The 22,416-nt window shown below is 34.1% G+C and overlaps 1 protein-coding gene across 1 annotated transcript in view; it reads left to right on the forward strand.

Moving 5' to 3' along the window:
• TCEA1 (transcription elongation factor A1) overlaps positions 1-20,935 on the forward strand; it is a 67,117-nt gene extending 46,182 nt beyond the window's left edge. Inside the window, exons 4-10 of the mRNA XM_066379055.1 lie at positions 149-236; positions 2,322-2,467; positions 3,563-3,619; positions 4,744-4,898; positions 7,830-7,976; positions 16,615-16,686; positions 19,491-20,935. Coding sequence (XP_066235152.1) covers positions 149-236; positions 2,322-2,467; positions 3,563-3,619; positions 4,744-4,898; positions 7,830-7,976; positions 16,615-16,686; positions 19,491-19,499 — 674 coding nt within the window. The 3' untranslated portion in view covers positions 19,500-20,935. The remainder of the gene's footprint in view (positions 1-148; positions 237-2,321; positions 2,468-3,562; positions 3,620-4,743; positions 4,899-7,829; positions 7,977-16,614; positions 16,687-19,490) is intronic.
• Positions 20,936-22,416: the final 1,481 nt, after the last annotated feature.

A 22,416-nucleotide genomic window follows, 5' to 3' on the forward strand; every position in this document is an offset into this window, starting at 1 on the left:
GTACATATTAGAATGGCTTGCATAAATTTTATTTACTGTTGAAAACTTAGAATTTTAATTTTTGTTTTGTAAATTGCTTGATAACATGGAGTAGTTCAGTTTTTAAAAAAATAAATACTAACAACTTAGGGATTTCATAAATTTTTAGATGGACCATCAACAGACAAAGATCCTGAAGAGAAGAAAAAAGATACTGCAATTACAGCACAGAATAGCCCTGAAGCAAGAGAAGAAAGGTATTTGCTCCATGGGAATTCATTTATGTGGAAAGTCATGGTTTTACTTGACCATCACCTCCTCCTTAGTCTTATGATCCTATATCTGTACTCCTCTGTTGGAATTAGCCAAATATTCTAAGGTTTCTTACAAAATTTCCTGGAAATTTAAAAGGGAGTTAGAAAACACTACATAACTAGAAGAAATTATTTATATGTACTTAACAAGTTTAATTGAATGGAATCTCTGAGATAGCACTACTGGAATTAACAATGTAGGTAGGTACTGATTAGGGATTCAGATGGTTACATCTTCTATTTACCATATTTCTGTTTTAGGTTTTTATTTTTTGGCCCTGGATTTAATTTTCTTTTTTATGTTTTTATTTTTCTTCCCAGTTTAGTTATTTGTCATAAGAACTGATAATGTGAAGTTCAGAAATGAAGGGTTAAATTGTTTTGGAGCTCTTACGAGTCCTTTGCATTTATTCTTTCCTGTCACAATGAACTTTGCAATATCAACATGTAAAAGGTGATATGCTACTAGATTAAAAACAGTTCCTCTATTTTTGGGAAGCTTGTAGTTTTTAACACTTGACATTGATTTAGGGCATTAGTTTTCAAAGTGTAGTCCCTTGGAAGAACAGGGAACCTGGCAACTTTTTAGCAATGCACATTCTTGGGCTGTACTCTGGAACTACTGAATTAGGAATTCTGGGGCCTAGAAATATGTTTTTAACAAATTCTGATGCACTCAACTTTTAGGCTACCTTTTAACTTCATTTATTTCTCAATATTTTTCCAAAATTGATAATGTACTCTTCATCTTTCTAGTAACAAAAAACATCAGTGTGCTATTCCTTTACATATTAGCACTAAATACACTTGTTATAAAAGAAATAAGCTAAAATAGTGTTAAACACCATTTGTTAATAAAACTCAGTTTTTCTATTTTGAGATAAATGTTTAGAAAGGAGTCACCAGAATGTAAAAAGTGGGCCAGCGATAGTGAAGTTAGTAAGGGAAGGCTCCATTGTCCACTTGGGCAGTTCCCAGTGGGGGAGCTGAGGCATTTGACCACAGGCACATGAGGCAAAAGCATATGATTAAGGTATTTAAGAAGTGGGATTTTTAAACTTTGGGTGTTTCATTGGTTTATCACTGACAGGTAGTATGCTATGTATAGGAATACAGAGAGAAATAAGTCCTAGTCTTTGCTCTTGAGAAGCCCAGTTTGGCGGGGGGAATATATAAAAAGTCGTCATGATACAAACCTGTGTGCAGACATTAATTTAGGGGTACACAGGGAAATCTGAGAAAGCTTTAGCAAGGAAACGACTAAACTTAGAAGGTATCCAGAATGGCTCTTTTGCCCTTGATCTCATGTGTAGTCTGACAGTGGATTATGTTTTGGAGAGAAGACAAGGAAAGAGATCTGCAGCTATGCAGTGAGTTAGATCTATGGAGGGTGAATGGTTTAGTCTTGGGAAAAGTTTATGGTTAGAATCTAATATAAGAAGTTAATCAGAAGCAGTTGAAATGATTAGGTTGCATTGGAAAATACTAAATTGTTCTGATTCAGTTCATTCTGGGGAGAAATTGAGATGTTTTATATTCTCACAGCTCATTTCTCACTACACATGGTTTTTATCCTAATGGGGATTTTTTTTTTCCCCTAATGGGGATGTTTTAAATGTAAAACTCATTATGTAATTGGAATAGGGTTTTTCCAACATTCCTCTTCTGCTTTTTATTGGTTGAGAGCTGTCATAGTCTCTCTGGTGCCGTCCTTTTACCCCTTTCCTCATAATCAAGATCTTTGTTTTTCATTTACTTTATTGAGCTATAATATATATTTTCTCTATTTAAAATGTTTAATTTTTAAAAGGAAAATCAAGGTTAAATGTTTAAAGACATGCGATTTCTCTTTACTAGAATTTTAATGTTTTCATCTATATGCAGGCAGGGTTTTTTAAAATACTAGAGTGAATATCTCATTTATTTAGACCAAAAAATATTTGTTTTTAGAGAGTGATAGTAATAATGTTATTTTAAGTTTTCCATGATTTCTTTGTGTGTGTGTGTGTGTGTGTGTGTGTATTTTAGTAGCTCCAGTGGCAATGTAAGCAGCAGAAAGGATGAGACAAATGCTCGAGATACTTACGTGTCATCGTTTCCCCGGGCACCAAGCACTTCTGATTCTGTACGGTTAAAGTGTAGGGAGATGCTTGCTGCTGCTCTTCGGACAGGAGGTAAGTTTAGTGTACTTTGTGTCTGTGCTCTGTCCTTTGATCATCATCACCACTAGTTCCATGTGCACCTTTATTGTTTTACCAGGAGCATCCCATTGATAGCTGCCCACCACTGCTTAGCCCAGGGAATAGTTTTTGTTAATAGTGGTTACTGAAGCCGGGTAGGTATTGGCATAACTGAGGCCTTTGCTTATTACTTTATGATTCCAAGAAGTGGATTCCTTCTAATATATGAATATTTCTCTATTCATAGTAATTTAAACTTTTTTTCACAAATCTTCCTGCAACTTCCCCCCCCCACACACACACATTTAGTCTGCAAGCTAATTACTTCTTCCCCTGTAGATAGTTAATCATACTGTGTTTGGGTCCCATTGTTAAATGTTAGTGTGACATATTGTATGTAAGTTTTGTATTCATAATTTTAGTTTTTACCTTTTAAAAAAGGAAATGAGATTTTGGTTTATATATGGGAGTTCTAATTTAATTTAATTTGGTACTCATTTTTATTATGTAAAAATTTGGCTTTAAAGTATCATATACAAGAATATTTACTGATCATCTTAAAGAAATTCATCTTTTTTCTGTTACACTGAACCTACTTTTATTCCCTTACTATCTTTTTATATATTTTTCTTTTTTCTTCCTACTACTTTCTTTTTATTCTCTCCTATTCTTTTGAGTATCTGCTTAGGCATCTTCTCAGTGTGTCCTTATACTGTATGTGCTTGGCAGATGAAATTATTGGTTTCTATGCATTGGAGTCTGAGTCACAGGAGACGAGACAGTTCTTTCTATAACATTTTCCGTTCTCTGCTGGAGCCAGCCAGACTGTATGGAGTTGTGAAATGAGGAATTACTTTCTAGATCACATAATTCCCCACTCCTGTGGGATAAGGAGCACTGTGGACAGTAGATGAATCCAGAAGAGGAGTCTAATGGGTAGTAAAGAGACCATATTCTAATGAAACTAAACTAAAAGGATTCTTTCTGAAAGGCAAATGAGGTTGAAGAAATAGGAATATAGTTTAATTTACTGTTTTGAATTTTTAAAAATGTTACTTATTTTTGATAATTCTTTTTGTCTCTGTTTAGATGACCACATCGCTATTGGAGCTGACGAGGAAGAATTAGGATCTCAAATTGAGGAAGATATCCTTTATGTCTATATGCATAATTTAATTTTTTAATTGATTTTAGAGAGAAAGGAAGGGAGAACTAGGGTTAGGAATGTCAATCTGTTCCTGTATGTGCCCTGACTGGGAATTGAACCAGCAACCTCTATGCTTCAGAATGTTGCTCAAACCAACAGAGCTCTCTGGCCAGGGCATGCATAATTGTTTTAAGTGATCTGCGAGATTAATTATAAAATTGTCTTCCTGTATAGAATTTTAAATTTTTACTGTATTTATATTCTTTAGTTTCCATCTTGATTATAGTGTTTTAATGGGAAAGGAGATGGCCATCCATTTTACTTTTATTCTTTTTGTTTTCCTGTCATTCAGAAGTAAAGCACATAGTATTGATTACATTTTCATTTTTCTGCCTTGCAAATGAGAATGTAGCATATCAATTGAAGCTGTGCAGAAGGGCATGCAAAACACACGCTAGTAAGTGCGAAGTCAGGTTTCACATTTGGGGTTAGCTCAGCAAAGCATACACAATCCACTGAGCTCATTTTCCTGGAGGGGGCACATGGAAAGGGCTCTGGAAGTGAGGCTTTACATGTAGGTTCAGGGAGCATGGAACATCTAGGTGACAGTGGAACCATTCTGGTTGAGGAAATAACCATGTAGAAAGGGACCTCCTCAAGGCCCAGCCTCAGCTGTGGCCTATTCTTTTGAGAAGAATCTGCTAAACTAGCTTTTGATGAGCAGGGAGAGGAACCTTCGGGGCTACTATGATGAATGGTCTCTTCTCATAGGGTCCTCAAGAGGACTCTGTGTAGTGCTCGAGACTTAGGATCCTTGTTAGAATTCAGATTTGGGCAAGTTAAAGCTTGTTCAAGCTCTTTTTCACAAGTTTTATAGCTATGGTTGAGTACCTGAGCTTTTTCTGAAATTCTTTTAATTTGTGTGCTTTCTGGCATTAAACATTAAGAAGAAAACATTGCTTATTCATAACCTAGAAGTATAATTACTATTATTTGCTAGCTACAGATCAAGGAATCGGGTAGAAACAGAGCCTTGTTGTTAACTTAATATAAATTTGAAATAGTTTTTTTGTGGAAAAAATAATCTTTTATAATTTAACCTTTTTTCCTTAATGACCAATACCTATATATCAAGAAATAAGAAATACAGATATGAAATACAAAAATAGAGTACGAAGTAGAATATCAAATCTTAAGGATGCAAAGAATCCAAATTTAAGGAAAAATGTACTGTGTGGGAATATCCCTCCTGACCTATTTGCTAGAATGACAGCAGAGGTAAGTGTATCTGAATGTAATGTTTCCATGATGTCAGGTGTGTTTAAATCATGAAGTACTACAGGAATACTACATATATAATAAATCATTATTAGCTATACTGATGTATTTGTATATACCAGTGGTCCGCAAACCACGGCTTGCGAGCCACATGCGGCTCTTTGCCCCTTGAGTGTGGCTCTTCCACAAAATACCACGTGCAGGCACTACCTCGATAAGGAATGTACCTACCTATATAGTTTGTAAGTTTAAAAAATTTGGCTCTCAGAAGAAATTTCAATTGTTATACTGTTGATATTTGGCTCTGTTGACTAATGAGTTTGCCAGCCACTGGATATACAATGTACTATACAAATAGTTAAGGATGTTGAATTTCTTGGCATCAGTACTTTGTCACTGTCACAACTGTATCATAATTTTATCTTAAATCATTGTCTGAAGACAGGTTTTTACTTATTGTGGATTCGTGTAGAATCAAGGAGTTGAACTGCTAATTGCAGACTTAAAATCTCTGAACTCTTTTTATGGTTAAACTCGACAAAATTGGTCTATCTTATTGACTCTATTCCTTAAATTTATTTAGAGGTGGTAGCAAAAATGAAATTCATAATTGGCTATTTATACACATAGCTATTCATAGATAATAGTAATAGTGTATTTACATTTATTATTTTCTTAAGCATCCAGGAGAGTCAATTATTCTTTTTATATAGCAGATAACATTGCTATATTTTCCAAATTCATTTTTTAAAAAAAAACTTTAAAATTATATTAAACTTTCACAAAATAGAGAACTTAGTGTAATGAAACCTCATATGTCTGTTACCCAGGCTTCAGGTATTTTCAAGAATTTGCACCTTTTTCATTTATCCCTGTTTTATCTTTTATTTTTTTCTCCTGAATTATTTTCAAGCAGTCTCAAACATGTTCCTTTACCTCTACATACTGAGAAGTATCTTTAAAAATATATTTCTCTTCCCAGCAAAGCTAGTGATAATTCCTTATTATTTTCTAATACTTAGTTCATAGCTTTTTTTCCTGGTTGTGCATTATTTTGTATCAGGATCCATCTACACATTCCCTTTAGTTCACTCTTTTAAGATTGTGTGTGTGTATGTGTGTCTGAAGAAATTTCTTCTATCACCATGCTTTTTACTTCTTGACATTTACCTGTTGAAACCAGTTTATTTCTCCTGTACTAGCAGTATGAATTGACTGTTCTACATATGAACTGAACTTGTGTGTGTGTGACAGAGTCAGAGAGAGGGACAGATAGACAGGAAGGGAGAAAGATGAGAAGTATCAATTCTTTCATTGAGATACCTTAGTTGTTCATTGATTCCTTTCTCATATGTGCCTTGACTGAGGGGTTACAGCAGACCGAATGACCCCTTGCTCAGGTCAGTGACCTTGGGCTCAAGCTGGTGAGCCTTGCTCAGACCAGATGAGCCCACGCTCAAGCTGGCGACCTTGGGGTTTTGAACCTGGGTACTCCCTGTCCCAGTCTGACGGACTATCCACTGAGCCACCATCTGGTCAGGCATGAGTTGAACTTTTTTTTCTGCATAAATACTTAGTAAATGTGGTGCTTTTTACTTCATGTTGCATCACAATGCTCTGCTCTTAGTATTCTGAGATTCATCAGTGAGTTTGGGTACTGACAGTTTTGTTTCCTTCATTGTAAAATTCTCCTTTGCCCTTTCTATTAATGTGTTGTTCATCCACTTGTGATCCTTGCCTGAATTGATTGTTTTATTAGAATTGCAAAATAGTAATTTCTAAAATTGTGTCCTTCCTTTCACACTTATTAGCTAGATTTCTTTGATAAAGAAGCATTTATCCTTATAAACTTGGGTTTTGCATTGTTGGTTTGGATAGGGAAGCCAGGGCAAGTGTGCAATTTTTTCCCCTTAGTTAACAGTTACCAGAATGAGGAGTTGGTGCTATAATTACTGTCAGTGGGGCTTTTGTTACTGTTTTTGCACAGGTTTATGTGCTTTCCTTTTAAAGTATAATGGACGTGTAACTTGATTCAGTAAGGATTGGTTCTTTACAGTAATTTATTTTGATGGCTGAAGAAATTGTCCTATCCTTGGCTGACTCGTTCATTTTAGTTCCTCTATTCCATTTGACTTGAAAGTTTTTGGTAGCATCTGTGCTTTCTGGCACAAGAAGATGATCTTGGCTTGTCCTGGGCATTTCTTAACTCAAAACTGGAACCAGACATTTCTCCAAAGGTTCTTGTTTCCTTTTTTGGGAGGTGATCACAATTTAGACACTAGAGATGCTCATTGGTACAGAATTACATTGTTTATAAACTTTTATTTTTTTGACAGAGAGAGAGAGTCAGAGAGAGGTACAGATAGGGATGGACAGACAGGAAGGGAGAGAGATGAGAAGCATCAATTATTTGTTGCAGCTCTTTAGTTGTTTATTGATTGTGTTCTCATATTTGCCTTGACCAGGGGGCTACAGCAGAGCAAGTGACCCCTTGCTCAAGCCAGTAACCTTGGGTTCAAGCCAGCGACCTTTGGGCTCAAGCCAGCAACCATGATGACCCCATGCTTAAGCTGGTGAGCCTGTGCTCAAGCCAGCAACCTCGGAGTTTCGAATCTGGGTCCTCCCCGTCCCAGTCTGATGCTCTATCCACTGTGCCAACTGCCTGGTCAGGCTGTTTATAAGCTTTTATGCAGTAATTAAAAGCAGTTTTCACATATGAACTTACATAAGTATTTGAAGATTTTTGTTTTTTGATGAAATTTTAAAAGGAAGCAAACTCATGAATCTTTTGAGGAAAAATATTAATTTTTCACTTTTTAAAACTTTAAAAGTTGATTTTGGTTTCATTATTTTTAAGCTAATTGAGCATAAAAAACATCAAGTTATATGTAGAAGATGTCTGTACTGAGTATTATGCCACCTTCTTAATAGGAAATGGCTAGTGATGAGCTCAAAGAGATGCGGAAAAACTTGACCAAAGAAGCCATTAGAGAGCATCAGATGGCCAAGACGGGTGGAACCCAGACTGACTTATTCACATGTGGCAAATGTAAAAAGAAGAATTGTACTTACACTCAGGTTCGTGATTGTTCATAGATTTTTATTTTCATGCTAAAGTACTTGCAATTTTTGTTTCAGAAATAATAGTAAAGATAATTACCAGTATGTATACTTCAATAATTTTTCAAGAGGTAATGTGATCTCTTAAGAGTAAAAGTGCTTTCTTAATACTAACATTCTAATTAATTGTAAATAAGTTATGTTTATACTTTTATGAAATTGTTACTGTGAAAGCTATATCAGTTAAGTAAAATATATAAAATACTATAGAATTTAGTAAAATGGCCATGTTTTTTCTGAGTTATTAAGCAATTGATTGTTAGTATGTAAACAAGTTATTATATATATTTTTGGCAGACTCTTATAATTTAAGGAAAGTTCTTTGTTCTCCCTCACATAGAGTGTAGGAAATTTTAGCTTAACTGGTTTCCAGATATTTATTTCTTTTTTGCAACATATTGATGACTTATATATTATATATGATATGACTAACCTTTTTGTTCTTGAACAGCTGAAAAGACATGTTACAGTTATTTTAGTTGTATATGCATATTGAAAATGGTGTTTTATCACTGTCATTAATTTCATTTGCCAGATAGGTTTTTGTGCTGTATCTATAATCTGTTGAATCTGAATTTTCCCCCGAAGGAATAACTTGCTGTTATGTTTCAGGTTAATAAAGATATTTAGGGAATTGAATTTTCTGCTTGACAGAAAATTAAGCACTTAAATAACATTATTAACATATTAGTTGAACCTTTACTTTTTTATATTTATTAATAAAAGTATATTCTTAAGGTTAAGAATCTAAAGGTACAAAATATGACATAATGGAGAAAGCTTCTCCCCATAATAGAGAGCTACCTGGTCTCTGCTCCATGGATATAAACCAGGATGACTAGTTTGTTGTATGGCTTTCTACATGTTTTTTGTATATCTATGTATACTTGCAAACATGAATATGTTCTTTACCCCAATTTTTCTAAACACATTAGTAGCATGTTTTATAAGCTTCTTCCTCTTTTTTATTTTCTAAAGTTGAATACTTTATTTTCAGATATACTTAATTTAACCAGTCTAAAGTCCTTTACCTCTTGAAGTGTTTATTTAGCTGTAGTTTTATATAGGCAGTTCCTGGGTTACAAATGAGACAGGTTTTGTAGGTCTGTTCCTAAGTTGAATTTGTATGTAAGTTGGAACAGGTACATTTACCTATTAATGCAACTTTGATGTTTGTCTTAACATAGTATTTATTTTTACCTTTCTGTGCATATAAATACTTAAACATTTTCAAATTCAACCTTAAACATCTTGGATGATGCAGAAAACAATGGACTTGTTGGAGAGACTGGGGCTAGTGTTAGAGTCAGGGTTAGATTCTGCTGCTGGAGTCAGTTTCTTGAAGTAGGCATCAAGGCAGGGTTGTACAGAGCTTATTTTTTTCTCATCATAAATGGCCCTGTATCATCTCAGGCCTTTGGTAACTACAGTAAACTTTGATGAACATCTGTGTATCAGGATCTAGCTCCTCTAACTTTGCCATTTCTGCTTCAATGAGATGAAAAACATCAGCTCACTCTTTTTTGTAGAAAACTTTTTCAGTTCTGGAGTTTCTAGTCCCTGTTTTCTTTCCTAAATGCTATAATCTGCTGCTCTAGTTCTATAAAGTCTTCATTGGTTAGTTCTTTGCCATGGGTGTTAAGTAACTCTATGTTAGCATTTTCACTGATAGCCAACTGTAGTTGATTACCAATAGCCCTTACAGTACTCCGTAAGTACAAATTGTACATAGGTCGGATGTTTGTAGCTTGGGGACTTACTGTATCTGATATTTCAATATTTTGTAAAAGTATTACTATTGATAGTTACTAAAATATATCAGCATATGAAAGTAGTCTCAGAAAATTCCGAGTTGGAATTGCTTTATTTTCTTTTAATCAGTAGAAAAATCTTAGCAATAAAAATTCCATTTTAAAAATGCCATATGGTAGAATTAAGTATAAATAGGAAGGTATTTAAAAATTAAACCTTCTTTAAAATGTATAAGCGTCTATGATTTAAAAAGATTGTTTCTTGGCCTTTGCTGGTTGGTTCAGTGGTAGAGTGTCGCCCCAGCGTGTGGATGACCCAGGTTTGATTCCCAGTCAGGGCACACAGGAGAAGCGACCATCTGCTTCTCTATCTTTCCCCTTACCCCTCCTCCCTCTCTTTCTTTCTCTTTCTGTCTTTTTCTCCTTCTCTCCTGCATTCATGGTTTAATTGGATAGAGCAAGTTGGCCCAGGTGCTGAGGATGGCTCCATGGCCTTCCCTTAGGCACTAAAATAGCACAGTTGCCAAGCAACAGAGCAAAGGCCACAGAAAGGCAGAGCATTGCCCAGTAAGGGGCTTGTCAGGTGGATCCAGGTGCATGCAGAGGAGTCTGTCTCTCTGCCTCCCTGCTCTCACTTAAAAAAAAAGAAAGAGAAAGAAAATAGTTTTTTTTTTTAACAAAAAGAGCCTAGTCTAGAGATGAAGTCAGTATATTTTTCTTAACAGTCAAAAAATTCTATCTTTACTTAGAAAACTTCCAGATTTGTTGGTAAAACAACAGGTATAAAAGAACTAAATGTGTCTCTTGGTTAATATGTTCCCATAAGACATCAGAATTTTTCAAAGAAAGGAAAAATTTTCTCATATTTACTTTTAGGGCCTAATATAGCAATATTACATATTATGTAAAATATTTCAGGAGGATTTTTTTAAACTGTTTTTATCTGAAGGCCTTAAATAATCAAAATGCTGTAATTTTGAGAATGGCTCTTTATCTTTGGGCTTTTGATACTGGTATTGTGGAGCTTCTGATCTTTGAAATGGTGATATACTGGAATCTTATTTCTCTGAATTAAATATACCTTATTCAAAATGCAATATTGTTAATATTTAGATTCTTACCTTCACCCATCTCCTCTCCCCCATAACTTAATTAAACTAAAGAGTAACTTCTAACTAATGCATTGTCACGTTCATCCAGGAATATATTATTTAAAGATATAATCTTTCTGTTTTAGAAACCTTTGGTTCTAGTAATTCTCTTCATTGGAGAAGTCAAAAAGTCTATAATCTTGTGTGGCTAAAATCTTAAAAAATTATATTAGCTTGGCCCTGACAGATTGGCTCAGTGGTAGAGCATCAGCCCAGCCTGCGGAAGTCCTGGGTTCGATTCCCATCAGGGCACACAGGAGAGGTGACCCATCTGTTCTCCCCCGCTTCCCCTCCCACATCCATAGTTTGAATGGTTCAAGCAAAGTTGGTCCCAGGGATGGCTCCGTTGCCTCACCTCAGGTGGTGAAATAGCTTGGGTGCCAAGCAACCAGATCAGCAGCCCTAACGGGTGGAGCATCGCCTGGTAGGGAGCTGGCTGGGTGGATCCTGGTCTGGGTGTGTGCAGGAGTCTATCATATATATATGATATATTATATATCATATATCACATATTATATATATTAGCTTATTTATTTTGGCTAAGTTCTCTTTAATTTGTTTTTAAATTTTTAGTTTACATTACATATAACCTAAAATTTATCAGCTTGATCATTTTTAAATATATTGCTCACAAAAATTAGAGGATATTTCAAAATGAATATGAAGCAAGAAAAGAAAGAAACATTTGATTTTTTATTAAACAACAACAGAAAAGCAAACAAGTCAAAGAAAGTTATTCAGTTATGCAATTGAGATACAAAACCAACCATTTTCTTGGTGAAAATGCACTATACAAAAGACTGAAAATACTGGAGTATCTGCATGTTCCCTGATCCCCTAATTTGTGTGAGCAGTGTGTATAATTTACTATTATAGTGTTGTGCTAATCTTCAGAACTCTTTTCCTCTTGCAAAGCCGAACCTCCATACCATTGAACAACTCCCCATTTGTCCTTCTCCCCAGCTCCTATCACCAGTTTCTGAATTTGTCTGTTTTAGGTAGTCAGATGGATAAATGAATTACGCAGTATTTGTATTCTTATGACTGGCTTATTTCACTTAGCATAATGTTTATAACACATGCCTGACTTTTCTTCCTTTTTAAAGCTGAATAATAATCCATTGTATGCACATTACATTTTATCTGTTGATGGATATTAGGTTGCTTCCACTTTGGGTCAATTGTGAACAATAACACTGCTATTGAACTTGAATGTACGAATACCTCTTTGAGATATTGCTTTCAATTCTTTTGGGTATATATACATATTCACAGTTGGGATTGCTGCATCATGTGATCATAGCAAGCATTATGACCTGTTACACGTAGGTCATCACAGTTGACCATACAGTGCCCTCAGTGGTCCATGTAGGCGACATTGCCCAGATGGATATTCATGAAGGCATGTTTTGTCTGTATACCCATGGGCCGTGCTCTCACCCTACAGGTCCACATTGGTTTCGTGGCCTGGAGGCCTGCAGCAGAATGATCATGGTTACCAGAGATGGTCACCCTTCACCTGAGTAGTTCACCTACTTTCTTCTTTACCGCCTGGTTGCTCATTGGCCGGATTCTTTCCACTTTTTTTGTCTCAGGCATTTAGGTTTTGTTCTCTATTTTACGGTACAGCCCTCCCACACGAAGTTAATCTCATTTATAAAATCTACAAACATAACCTTTGGGATCTATTATCACCTAATGATGTTGGTATTTTATTTTAATTCATGGACTGTACTGCTTTTGTTCTGATTATTTAATATTTTAAATTATGTAAATTTTATTTATGAAAATATTTTTTAAATTGTATTTTCTTGCTTACTGTTTAATGCATTTATGTGAAAAACTTTGCAAATATTTTTTTCTTTAACTTAAAAAAAACTTGTAAAAACATTGACATTTCCAATTATTATATTGAGTGTGATGATTTTATCTTTTCTTCCTTTAGATCCTGAGGATATTTATGAATGTATTTTTTTTTCCTTTTTGCTATGCTATCTCTGTTGCTTTATGTGTTCCCAGTCTTTGATTTTACCTGAATGTTGTTAGCACATTTCCTAAATATACAATTAGTGTTTTGCTTTTAAAAGAATGCAGGGGATGCATTTGGGGCCACACTAGAATCTATGTAAACACAATAAATTAAAATCAATAAAAAAAAGAAAGCAACGTGAAGTATCTACATGTAGAATATTTAGAAAATACAGAAAAATCTGAACAAGAATTTTAAAATTACCTATCAGATTGTCATCCAGAAAAAACAATGTTCAATATTTTGATGGTTGCAGTATGTTTGTACTATTATAAAATAATACTCTTCAAACATTCGTGTATGTAGTTTTATATCCCCAACTTTATTGAGAAAAAATTGACAAATATAATTTTATATATTTAAAGTGTGCAATGTAATGATTTGATATATATGTACATTGTGGGATGATTTCCAAGATCAAGATAATTAACACATCTGTCATCTGAAATAACGTGTGTGTGTGTGTGTGTGGTGAGAATGCGTAAGATCTACTTGAACAATAGTTATGCTGTACGTTAGATCCTTGAATTTGCTATAACTAAAGTTTATACCCTTTGATTTATATCTCCCCATTTCCTTCTTCTCCCAGCCTCTGGCAACCACCATTCTCTTCTCTGTTTATATTAAATGAGCCTTTTATTTTATACTAGCTGTACCTGGCCACACGCTGTGGCTCAGTCTGGTTAAGTGGAAAAAAAGTAAAGAGAAAGTGCACGTTTCTAATATGTTTAATTTCTCAATGCTTGTGGGTATACAATATTTTTTGTTCCGTTGTCTGTGCAGATATAGAGATTGTCTGGTTTGCCGACTCTAGAACACTCAACATATAATTGTCCATGTGAGAAGCAATCCGTGTCTAGATCTAAACCACACAATTCTAAAGATTGGCCCTGAGCTTTGTTGATGGTGATTGCAAACGCTAGTGGAATTGGGAATTGCAATTTCTTAAATTGAAATGGCATATCTGTTGGAATCATAGGAATGCGAGGAATGAGGACATCTTCACCTTTGAAAGGTCCTGTCAAGATTGTTGCTTCTACAACGTTGCTCATTAATTTTTTACTGCAAGCTGTGTGCCGTTGGAAAGCTTTGGCTGGTTGATATTTCACAACATGATAATTGGCACGCGATTTTCAATTGCAGAACGTGCGTTGGCATCCTTGGCAGATTGAGTGAATTCAAAAATTCTGTTGGATAATTAACCGCTTCCTCTGAGTCCACAACAGTGTCAACAGACTTGTCTGTGACTGCCTTGCTTTGAATGTTAGACTGAATAATATTAAGTTCGTAGATGTCTTTGTTCTTGGCTGCAAGAATAGCTCGTTCACTCAGCCAACCGTGATTCTTATAATTGGTTTTTGAATATTGGGAAATGCTTTTTCAACCAATTCTTCTTTTGATGTCACTAAATTGCAGAAGTTATATGAGACAATGAAATTTGTCCTGAGGTCAGAACAACCAGCACCTTTCCATTCCCAATTTCCAGCAATTGATGTGAGAATATCTCAGCTGATCGATTGTTTTGCAGCTGGACACACATATTTGTAGTTAATTTTAATGTCTTTACATGTCGCCACAAAGTAGAATATTTCAGGCAAGCATTTATTTCATCCGCTGGTGTTGATCAAGGAATTACAGGTAATGTTTGCTTGAAATCTCCTGCAAGCAATATTAATGCGTTCCCAAATGATCTGATGTTTCTAAGCAAATCTTGCAATATGGATCAAGAGCCTCAAGCGATTTTTTGTGCGCTATTATGCATTTATCCCGAACAATAAGTTTGCATTTCTGCAATACTTTTCCCATGCTGGATGCTTTGGAAATGTTGCACGTGGGAGTTTCAATGAATTGCATGTTCAATGGCAATTTCAAAGTGGAATGAGCAGTTCTTCCACCTGGTAGCAATGTTGCAGCTATTTCGGACGATGCAAGAGCTAAGGCTGTGTCATTCTGGGATCAAATTGCTGTCAGAATCAATCTAATTAGGAATGTTTTATCAGTTCCTCCTGGTGCATCTAAGAAGGTTTCTCCAACCCTGTTTTTGACAGTTTGCATTATTTGATCGTAAATGCCTTTTTGCTCAAGTGTTAGCTTAGGAATATTTGATTGCAGATATGACCAAAGATCACCTGTGTTGTAATTTTGTTCACGACGCAATTTTACATTGAACGAAACAGCAGCAGATTGATTCGGTGATGGCATTCCGAATGGATTGAGAACTTTGTTCGCGATTTCTAAGCACAAATCTTCAATCATTATCAACGCTTCATTGTAGATTTCTGCTGTGAAATCCATGTTCATATTTGAATTTTCCTTGTGTATTCGATGGAAGATATCTTTAGCCATGTGTGATTTATATTTCTCCCATAACATTGAAATGGAATCGTAAAATATTTAATATAGCATGTGTTGCTTTTACGTCCAACAGAGGGTGCTGTTTTTCAAAAAAGCATGTTTTTACCTGTCACAGGTATGACATCTATATAATAATAGGTATATAAAAACGTGCATATTCAAATGCAACGTTGTGTCAAAATTTCAAAGCAATCAGTGAAGAACTTTGGGAGATTTAAGATTTTGAACAAACGAACATTTACATTATTATTTATATAGATATATATACACACACACACCACATGTATGTATATTATTATCTTTTTTTGTCACATATAAGTATTTGTCTTTGTCTAGCATATTTCACTTGGCATAATACCTCCAGATTCATTCATGTTTCAGGTGGCCAGATTTTCTTTTTTATGGCTGAATAAAATTCTATTATGTATATACACCACTTTTTTTAATCTACTGTTTTGTTGGTGGACATTTAGATTGTTTCCATATTCTAGCTATTATGAATAATACTGCAGTGAACATGGATGTGTGGATATTCTTTTGATGCACTGATTTCATTTTCCTTAGATAAATAAATGCCCAGAAGTGGGATTGCTGAATCATATAACAGTTCAATTTTTAAAATTTTAAGAAACTCCATTGTTTTTCATAATGGCTTTACCATTTTACATTCTTACCAACAAGTACAAGGGTTCCCTTTTCTTTGCATTCTCACTAACATTTGTTACCTCTTATCTTTGATAACAGCCATTCTGTTAGGTGTGGTTTTGATACACATTTCCCTGATGTTGAGTTGTATATAGTTTTCTGAATTTCTAATTACCATCTTAGAATAGATAACAAGTTTTGAGGTCACAAGAATGAATATTTAAGGCTCTTACCTTGTTACCTAACTTTTAAAAGCAATTATTTTTGTCAAAATGAAATACGTTTAATATTCACATCTTTGCTAATTTGTAAGAGAAAATTGACATCTTTTAATTAATATTTCTATGCTTCTTAGTGATGATGAAATGTTTTCATATATGTTAGTCATTTATAAAAAGTATAATGTGGGTCATTAAGTGATTTTTTACTTATCTTGGATAAATTAAACATGAAAAGGCAAGGAAAGAAGGACTTGGAAAAATGAAAGTTTGGATTTGTGTATTCTTCTGACATTATTAACTTGTTTGAACTTATTGCAGGCTGTTGTACATTTTTATTGTGGTACCATTGTATTCATTGTATATTTTCATGTAGAATGTTCTTATTTAGGTTGGACTTTTTATAGTATTGTGAAAAGTAATATTTTTCACTTGATTTTACTGCAGGTACAAACTCGTAGTGCTGATGAACCAATGACAACATTTGTTGTCTGCAATGAATGTGGAAATCGATGGAAGGTATGGCACTTTCTTGGATTCATACTCATTTATAATAGAATGATTTTTTTCAGGTTTTTTCATAAGGCTATCTAGATACCTAATTATGTACATATGCTTACCCTGTTCAGTACTATGAAAGTCTGTGACTGGTTTTAATGCAATATACTACTTTGTACTCTATCAGAAATAAAGACTGTTAACTTTCCTACCTTCATATTGTTTTGGTGCAGGGATAACAGGATTGAATTGTATATGTTTGATCACTGTGGTTCAGTCTTAAATAGGTATACTTTACTCATTCAGTTGCTTTGACTTGTGTACTTCCATAAAATCTGTCTACCTGTATTACTTCTCATCATAGATTTTGATTCTGGAAAAATTACTTTGTTGAAATTCACTCTAATAATTTTAGTGTTATTTTAGGAATTACAGATTAGTGCAATCATGGTTTGGTGGACCTTTCACTAAGCCTTCATATTGCCTGTGTACTCTTGAAATAGTCCCACATAAGCAAGTTTATGTTACTTAAATGATTTGTTCTTAAGTGATTCTTTGTGAGCCACGATAATATAATTTAAAATTGGGAGAAGAATTACATATGTCCTAAGAGCATTTTTATTGTTCATAGATCTGGAGATGTTAGGGTATGGGGTTGGGGAGGCTCACATAGTAGGAATAAGTCTTTGGAGCCAAATAGGTTTTTAACTCCTTAACCAGTTACCTGTACTGAGCTGTAATTTTGTCGTGTATTAAATGTAAATAATTACCTGAGTTACAGGTTGTAGATAGGAGCAGGGATAATATATTTAAAGTGCCTGATAATTGTTGGTGTTCCAAAAAGTGTTGTTTTTATTAGTTTTTCTGACATTGGTACAAGATTTTTAGTTACACTTTATGTATACATTTTAGTCTAATGTCTGTTTGGAATTACATAGGTTAAAGCATTTTCTGAAAATTAGAAGTGAATTAAAAGCTAGACAATGGAGGAATATTTTTCACAAATACAGTATAGTATTGGACTTTGGCCCTAGTTACTGTTTTAGGGATTGAGACCATTTTATTTTATATAATGATTTAGTTCTGAGCTGGGAAAGTTACTAATATTGAGAGTGTCTTTATGGTTTGAAATAGTGTTTCCTATCCTGAGTTGCAAAAGTTTTTACATTGGTCCAAGAGGGATATTCACATCCCCCCCCCCCCTCCAATCCTCTTGAGCAAATCTGGCTTTTCCAGATAGAGTTCTTAGATTTGTTTTGTATGGGGATTATTACTATTAGTGTTATTGGGTATATAACAGTTTGTTTTGAATATAGGCCGTTTACAGCATAAGTTCTGCCATAGTACCTATTGGATTTAAGAAAGTTTAATTTAATGTAGAAAGTTGATGCCTAGGGGGCTTATTCTAGAAGTTCAAATTTGGAATTTTTTTAGCCTGAAAACATTGAGAAGTTTTATTTTTATTTTAAAATTAAGTGGTATAATATTGGTTAATAACACTATATAAGTTTCTGGTGTACAGTTCTATAATTTATAATACATCATCTGTATATTATTACATTGTATGCTCACCACCCAAAAGTCTAGTTTCCTTCTATCATCATATACACTGCTCACAAAAATTAGGGGATCAGGGAATGTGCAGATACTCCAATATTTTTAGACCTTTGTATAGTGCATTTTCACCAATGAACTAAAAGTTGGTTTTGCATCTCATTTGCATAATCGAACAACTTTCTTTGACTTGTTTGCTTTTCTGATGTTCTTGTTTAATAAAAAAATCAAATGCTTTTTCTTATTGCTTTATATTCAGTTTGAAATATTACCTAATTATTGTGAGCAGTATATTTGACCCCCTAGACCAGTGATCCCCAACCGTTTTTGGGCCATGGACCGGTTTAATGTCAGAAAATATTTTCATGGAATGGCCTTTAGGGTGGGACGGATAAATGTATTGTGTGATCGAGACAAGTGTCAAGAGTGAGTCTTAGATGGATGTAACAGAGGGAATCTGGTCATTTTTTAAAAATAAAACATTGTTCAGACTTAAATATAAATAAAACGAAAGTAATGTAAGTTATTTATTCTTTCTCTGTGAACCGGTACCAAATGGCCCACGGACCGCTATCGGTCCGTGGCCCGGGGGTTGGGGACCACTGCCCTAGACCATTGGTAGTCAACCTGGTCCCTACTGCCCACTAGTGGGATTCCAGTTTTCATGGTGGGTGGTAGCGGAGAAACCAAAGTATAAATAAAAAGATAGAGTTAACTATAGTAAGTTGTTTTATAAAGATTTATTCTTCCAAACTTAGTGAAAATCCAACTTAAAGAACGTGGTAATTATTATTATATGCTTTAACTTGCTGTAACTCTGCTTTATAAATTTTATAAAGTAAAGTTACTTCCCTACTTTGTAAATCACCATTACTGTGGAACCCGTGGGCGGTTAGAAAATTTTACTACTAACACAGATACAAAAGTGGGCGGTAGGTATAAAAAGGTTGACTACTCCTGATCTAGACCCTCTTTATCCTTCTGCAAACCCCCATCGTCTCTGGTAACCACCATACTGTTTTCTGTGTCTAGAATAGAGGTTCTTAAAAAAATAATTTACGTACTATTTCTTTAGTTATATATTTCTACTAATTCTAATTTGGAAAACTCAAACTCTTAAGGTAATTAATTCATATCTGGAAAAATACAGTGTCTTTTTAAAAAATGCCTCTCTTAGCAATGTGAAGAGTGTGCTGTGTTAAATGGGGGAGGGTTAACACCCTATTGTCTGTATTTAGAGATATAACAAAATATTTCTCCTTTTTTGACAGTTCTGTTGAGTCGGAAGAATTGGCAAAATGTCTGGACCATTGAGAAAATGGATTTTGTAATTAGCTGTAAAACTAGGCCAAGGAACTAACTAGTTTATTTGCAAATCTTTTAAAGAACATGCATCTATCCTTTGGATTAGTCTTTGTTTTTTACATAAAATCCTTTCTTAAATGCCTTCTGTAGTTTCAGATCAGTAGGGAGACTACATAATAATTGTATCTATTTCAGAAATTTTTTTCCATTTTTATAAGAACTTGATATTAAATTTTTATCAAACTTTCGGCAGTTTATTTTTACCTTTTTTTCTTCTTAAAGGAAAATTAACTTTTTTACAGTCTGAAGCAAACAGTAGAAATGTTATTTTTCTCAGTTAATATATAACTGAAAATTACATTTTCTCCTCTTATTGGCGTGTACCTGCAAATATTAAAGGAGGAGAAAGGTAATATAATTATAAGTTTATGGAATGTGGGGTGTATTCAAATAATACTTGACCAGCTTATCTAAATTGTACATAATATTTGACTAGCATTTTAAATTGTTTTTCATTATTATATGCACAAGTTTGGGATAATTAGATACTATTTTGCATTTGTAACTAATGTGATCATCATTTCTTGTAATTTCTTGTACATGTTTATTACTTGTTCTTAATAGATTTATTTTACTTTTTGGAAACATGACTTTGTTGAAATCAGTTTGGTTTTGTTGTTTATTTACCTGTTTGACTTTATAGTGTATTTTAGTTTTGTAGGACAGTTTAATTTAGTAGGCTTTTCATAAATCCCACCACAGGCAAAGAATGAAAGTGTCTATTTTCCTCTCATAGGAAGACATACTGGAAAGGAAATGTTAGCATTTTATGATAGTGCAGTTATTATAAACAGTTCATGACTTAATTTTGATTTGGAAATCTATACTGGCCAAGGATTTAGTTTAAGGATTTTATAATTATTTCCATATTGAGGTTTATAGAAAATATTTTTGTCCTGAGTCTAATAAGCTGACTTTTACTGTTACACAATCAATAAGGTTTTTGAATAAACTGAATATTTGGGCTATAATGCAACAACCTATTTTATAGTATAGATATTATAATTAAGTTTGACTTTTTGTTTATGTGTGTATTGTTTGTTTGATTGGGAATAAGAAAAAATGATTTTTACCTAAGTTCCTTAGGATACGCTTGCTTTAGTACACTTAAAGGCCACTGTTAAAAAGTCTACAGCTTATCATGCTAATTCTATATTCTGTCAAACACCTGCAGAAAGACCTCAGTACGTGCTTTCACTCCCCTATGCTCTCATTTTCTTATTTCTTATTGGACATCAGTGTGATGCAATACAGAAGACAACATTTAAAGGTCCTTATTAAGACCCCATATGTAAGAATTGGCCCACTGATAATGACTCTGTCTTTACTTTGTTCACAGATTAACCTTTTGTTTTATTTGAAAAATAAAGTGCATTTTTGAAAGAATGGGTTTTAAGAATAAAGTTAAAATCATCCCACATAAATTAAATATTACATTTTAAAATTTGTAATTCAATAAAATTTCTTGTTATTAAATTTTATGACATTCTGTAATTTTATTTAACATTAAACCTTTGCTTTTCCTTTTGTTTAAAAAGTTCTCTTCCAACTTCTGTGTTTTTAAAGTACAATTTTAAATAAGTGATGCCTGCTGGTTTTAAGTAAAGACTAGTGTTGAACAGTGGTACATAGCCTTTTTCTGTTTTTCTGAACCTCTGGTGAACGGTGCAGGGGTGGTTCTGAGGAGAGCACATGCTCACATCACTGTGTGCATTTAATATGATATGAGAGACCAAATAGCAAGTCTTACTATTGGATAATACTAGCCAGGTTTTATTTTTGTTTATTTTTGGCTTTTTTTTTTACAGATAGAGTCAGAAAGAGGGATAGATAGGGACAGACAGGAACGGAGAGAGATGAGAAACATCAATCATCAGTTTTTCATTGAGACACCTTAGTTCATTGATTGCTTTCTCATATGTGCCTTGACCGTGGGGCTACAGCAGACCGAGTAACCCCTTGCTCAAGCCAGCGGCCTTGGGTCCAAGCTGGGAGCTTTGCTCAAACCAGATGAGCCCACGCTCAAGCTGGTGACCTTGGGGTCTCGAACCTGGGTCCTCCGCATCCCAGTTCAATGCTGTATCCACTGCGCCACCACCTGGTCAGGCAACTAGCCAGTTTTAAAGTAGCTACCGGCAAATGTTAATCAAGATAAGTCATTTGCGATAGTCATCTGTGATAATATTTAATATTTTTGATATTTATTGCCAGGACAAAGTAACTATGTTAAATGAACATATAGAGGAATTAAGTTAGGTAAATGTGGCAATTAATGAAAAATCGTCCTGGGGAAGCAGAAAATAATCACCTTGGTTTTCTTGCTCCCCTGAGAGGTGAATATTGATTAATAACTTTTATTAGACCATGGCAAAAGTTCTGAAATATTTACACCCAAACATTGATAACTATATACCTTACGTATTAAAGAAAGTTTTAAAATACATTATTAGTAAAACAGAAGAAGAAATAACAGGCTATGCTTTTAATTTTTATAGGTACACAATGATTATCCTTAAAGGCCAAAGTGTGATTTTAGAATTTTAATTGAATTCTCAAAAACTATTTTGACTTAAAGTGTTAGTAAGTCATCCCTTTCAATCTCCACATCACACATCTAATTGTAGAAAAGTAGATATTCAAGAAGAAAATTCCAATGGAAAATGTGATGTGAATAATCACTGACATAAAATCCATGTATTTTTGTCTGTTTTAAAAATAAGTACCGACACTGAAGATGCTATTTCACAATAAATAGAACAGTTACAAGTTCTTAGGTAGTAATAGAAGAATTATGTTGAAGGAAAGCTTAAGTAAATTGAAGTTCAGTCAAAA

Source organism: Saccopteryx leptura, chromosome 3 (assembly GCF_036850995.1).
Source record: "Saccopteryx leptura isolate mSacLep1 chromosome 3, mSacLep1_pri_phased_curated, whole genome shotgun sequence".
Taxonomy (NCBI): Eukaryota; Metazoa; Chordata; class Mammalia; order Chiroptera; family Emballonuridae; genus Saccopteryx; species Saccopteryx leptura.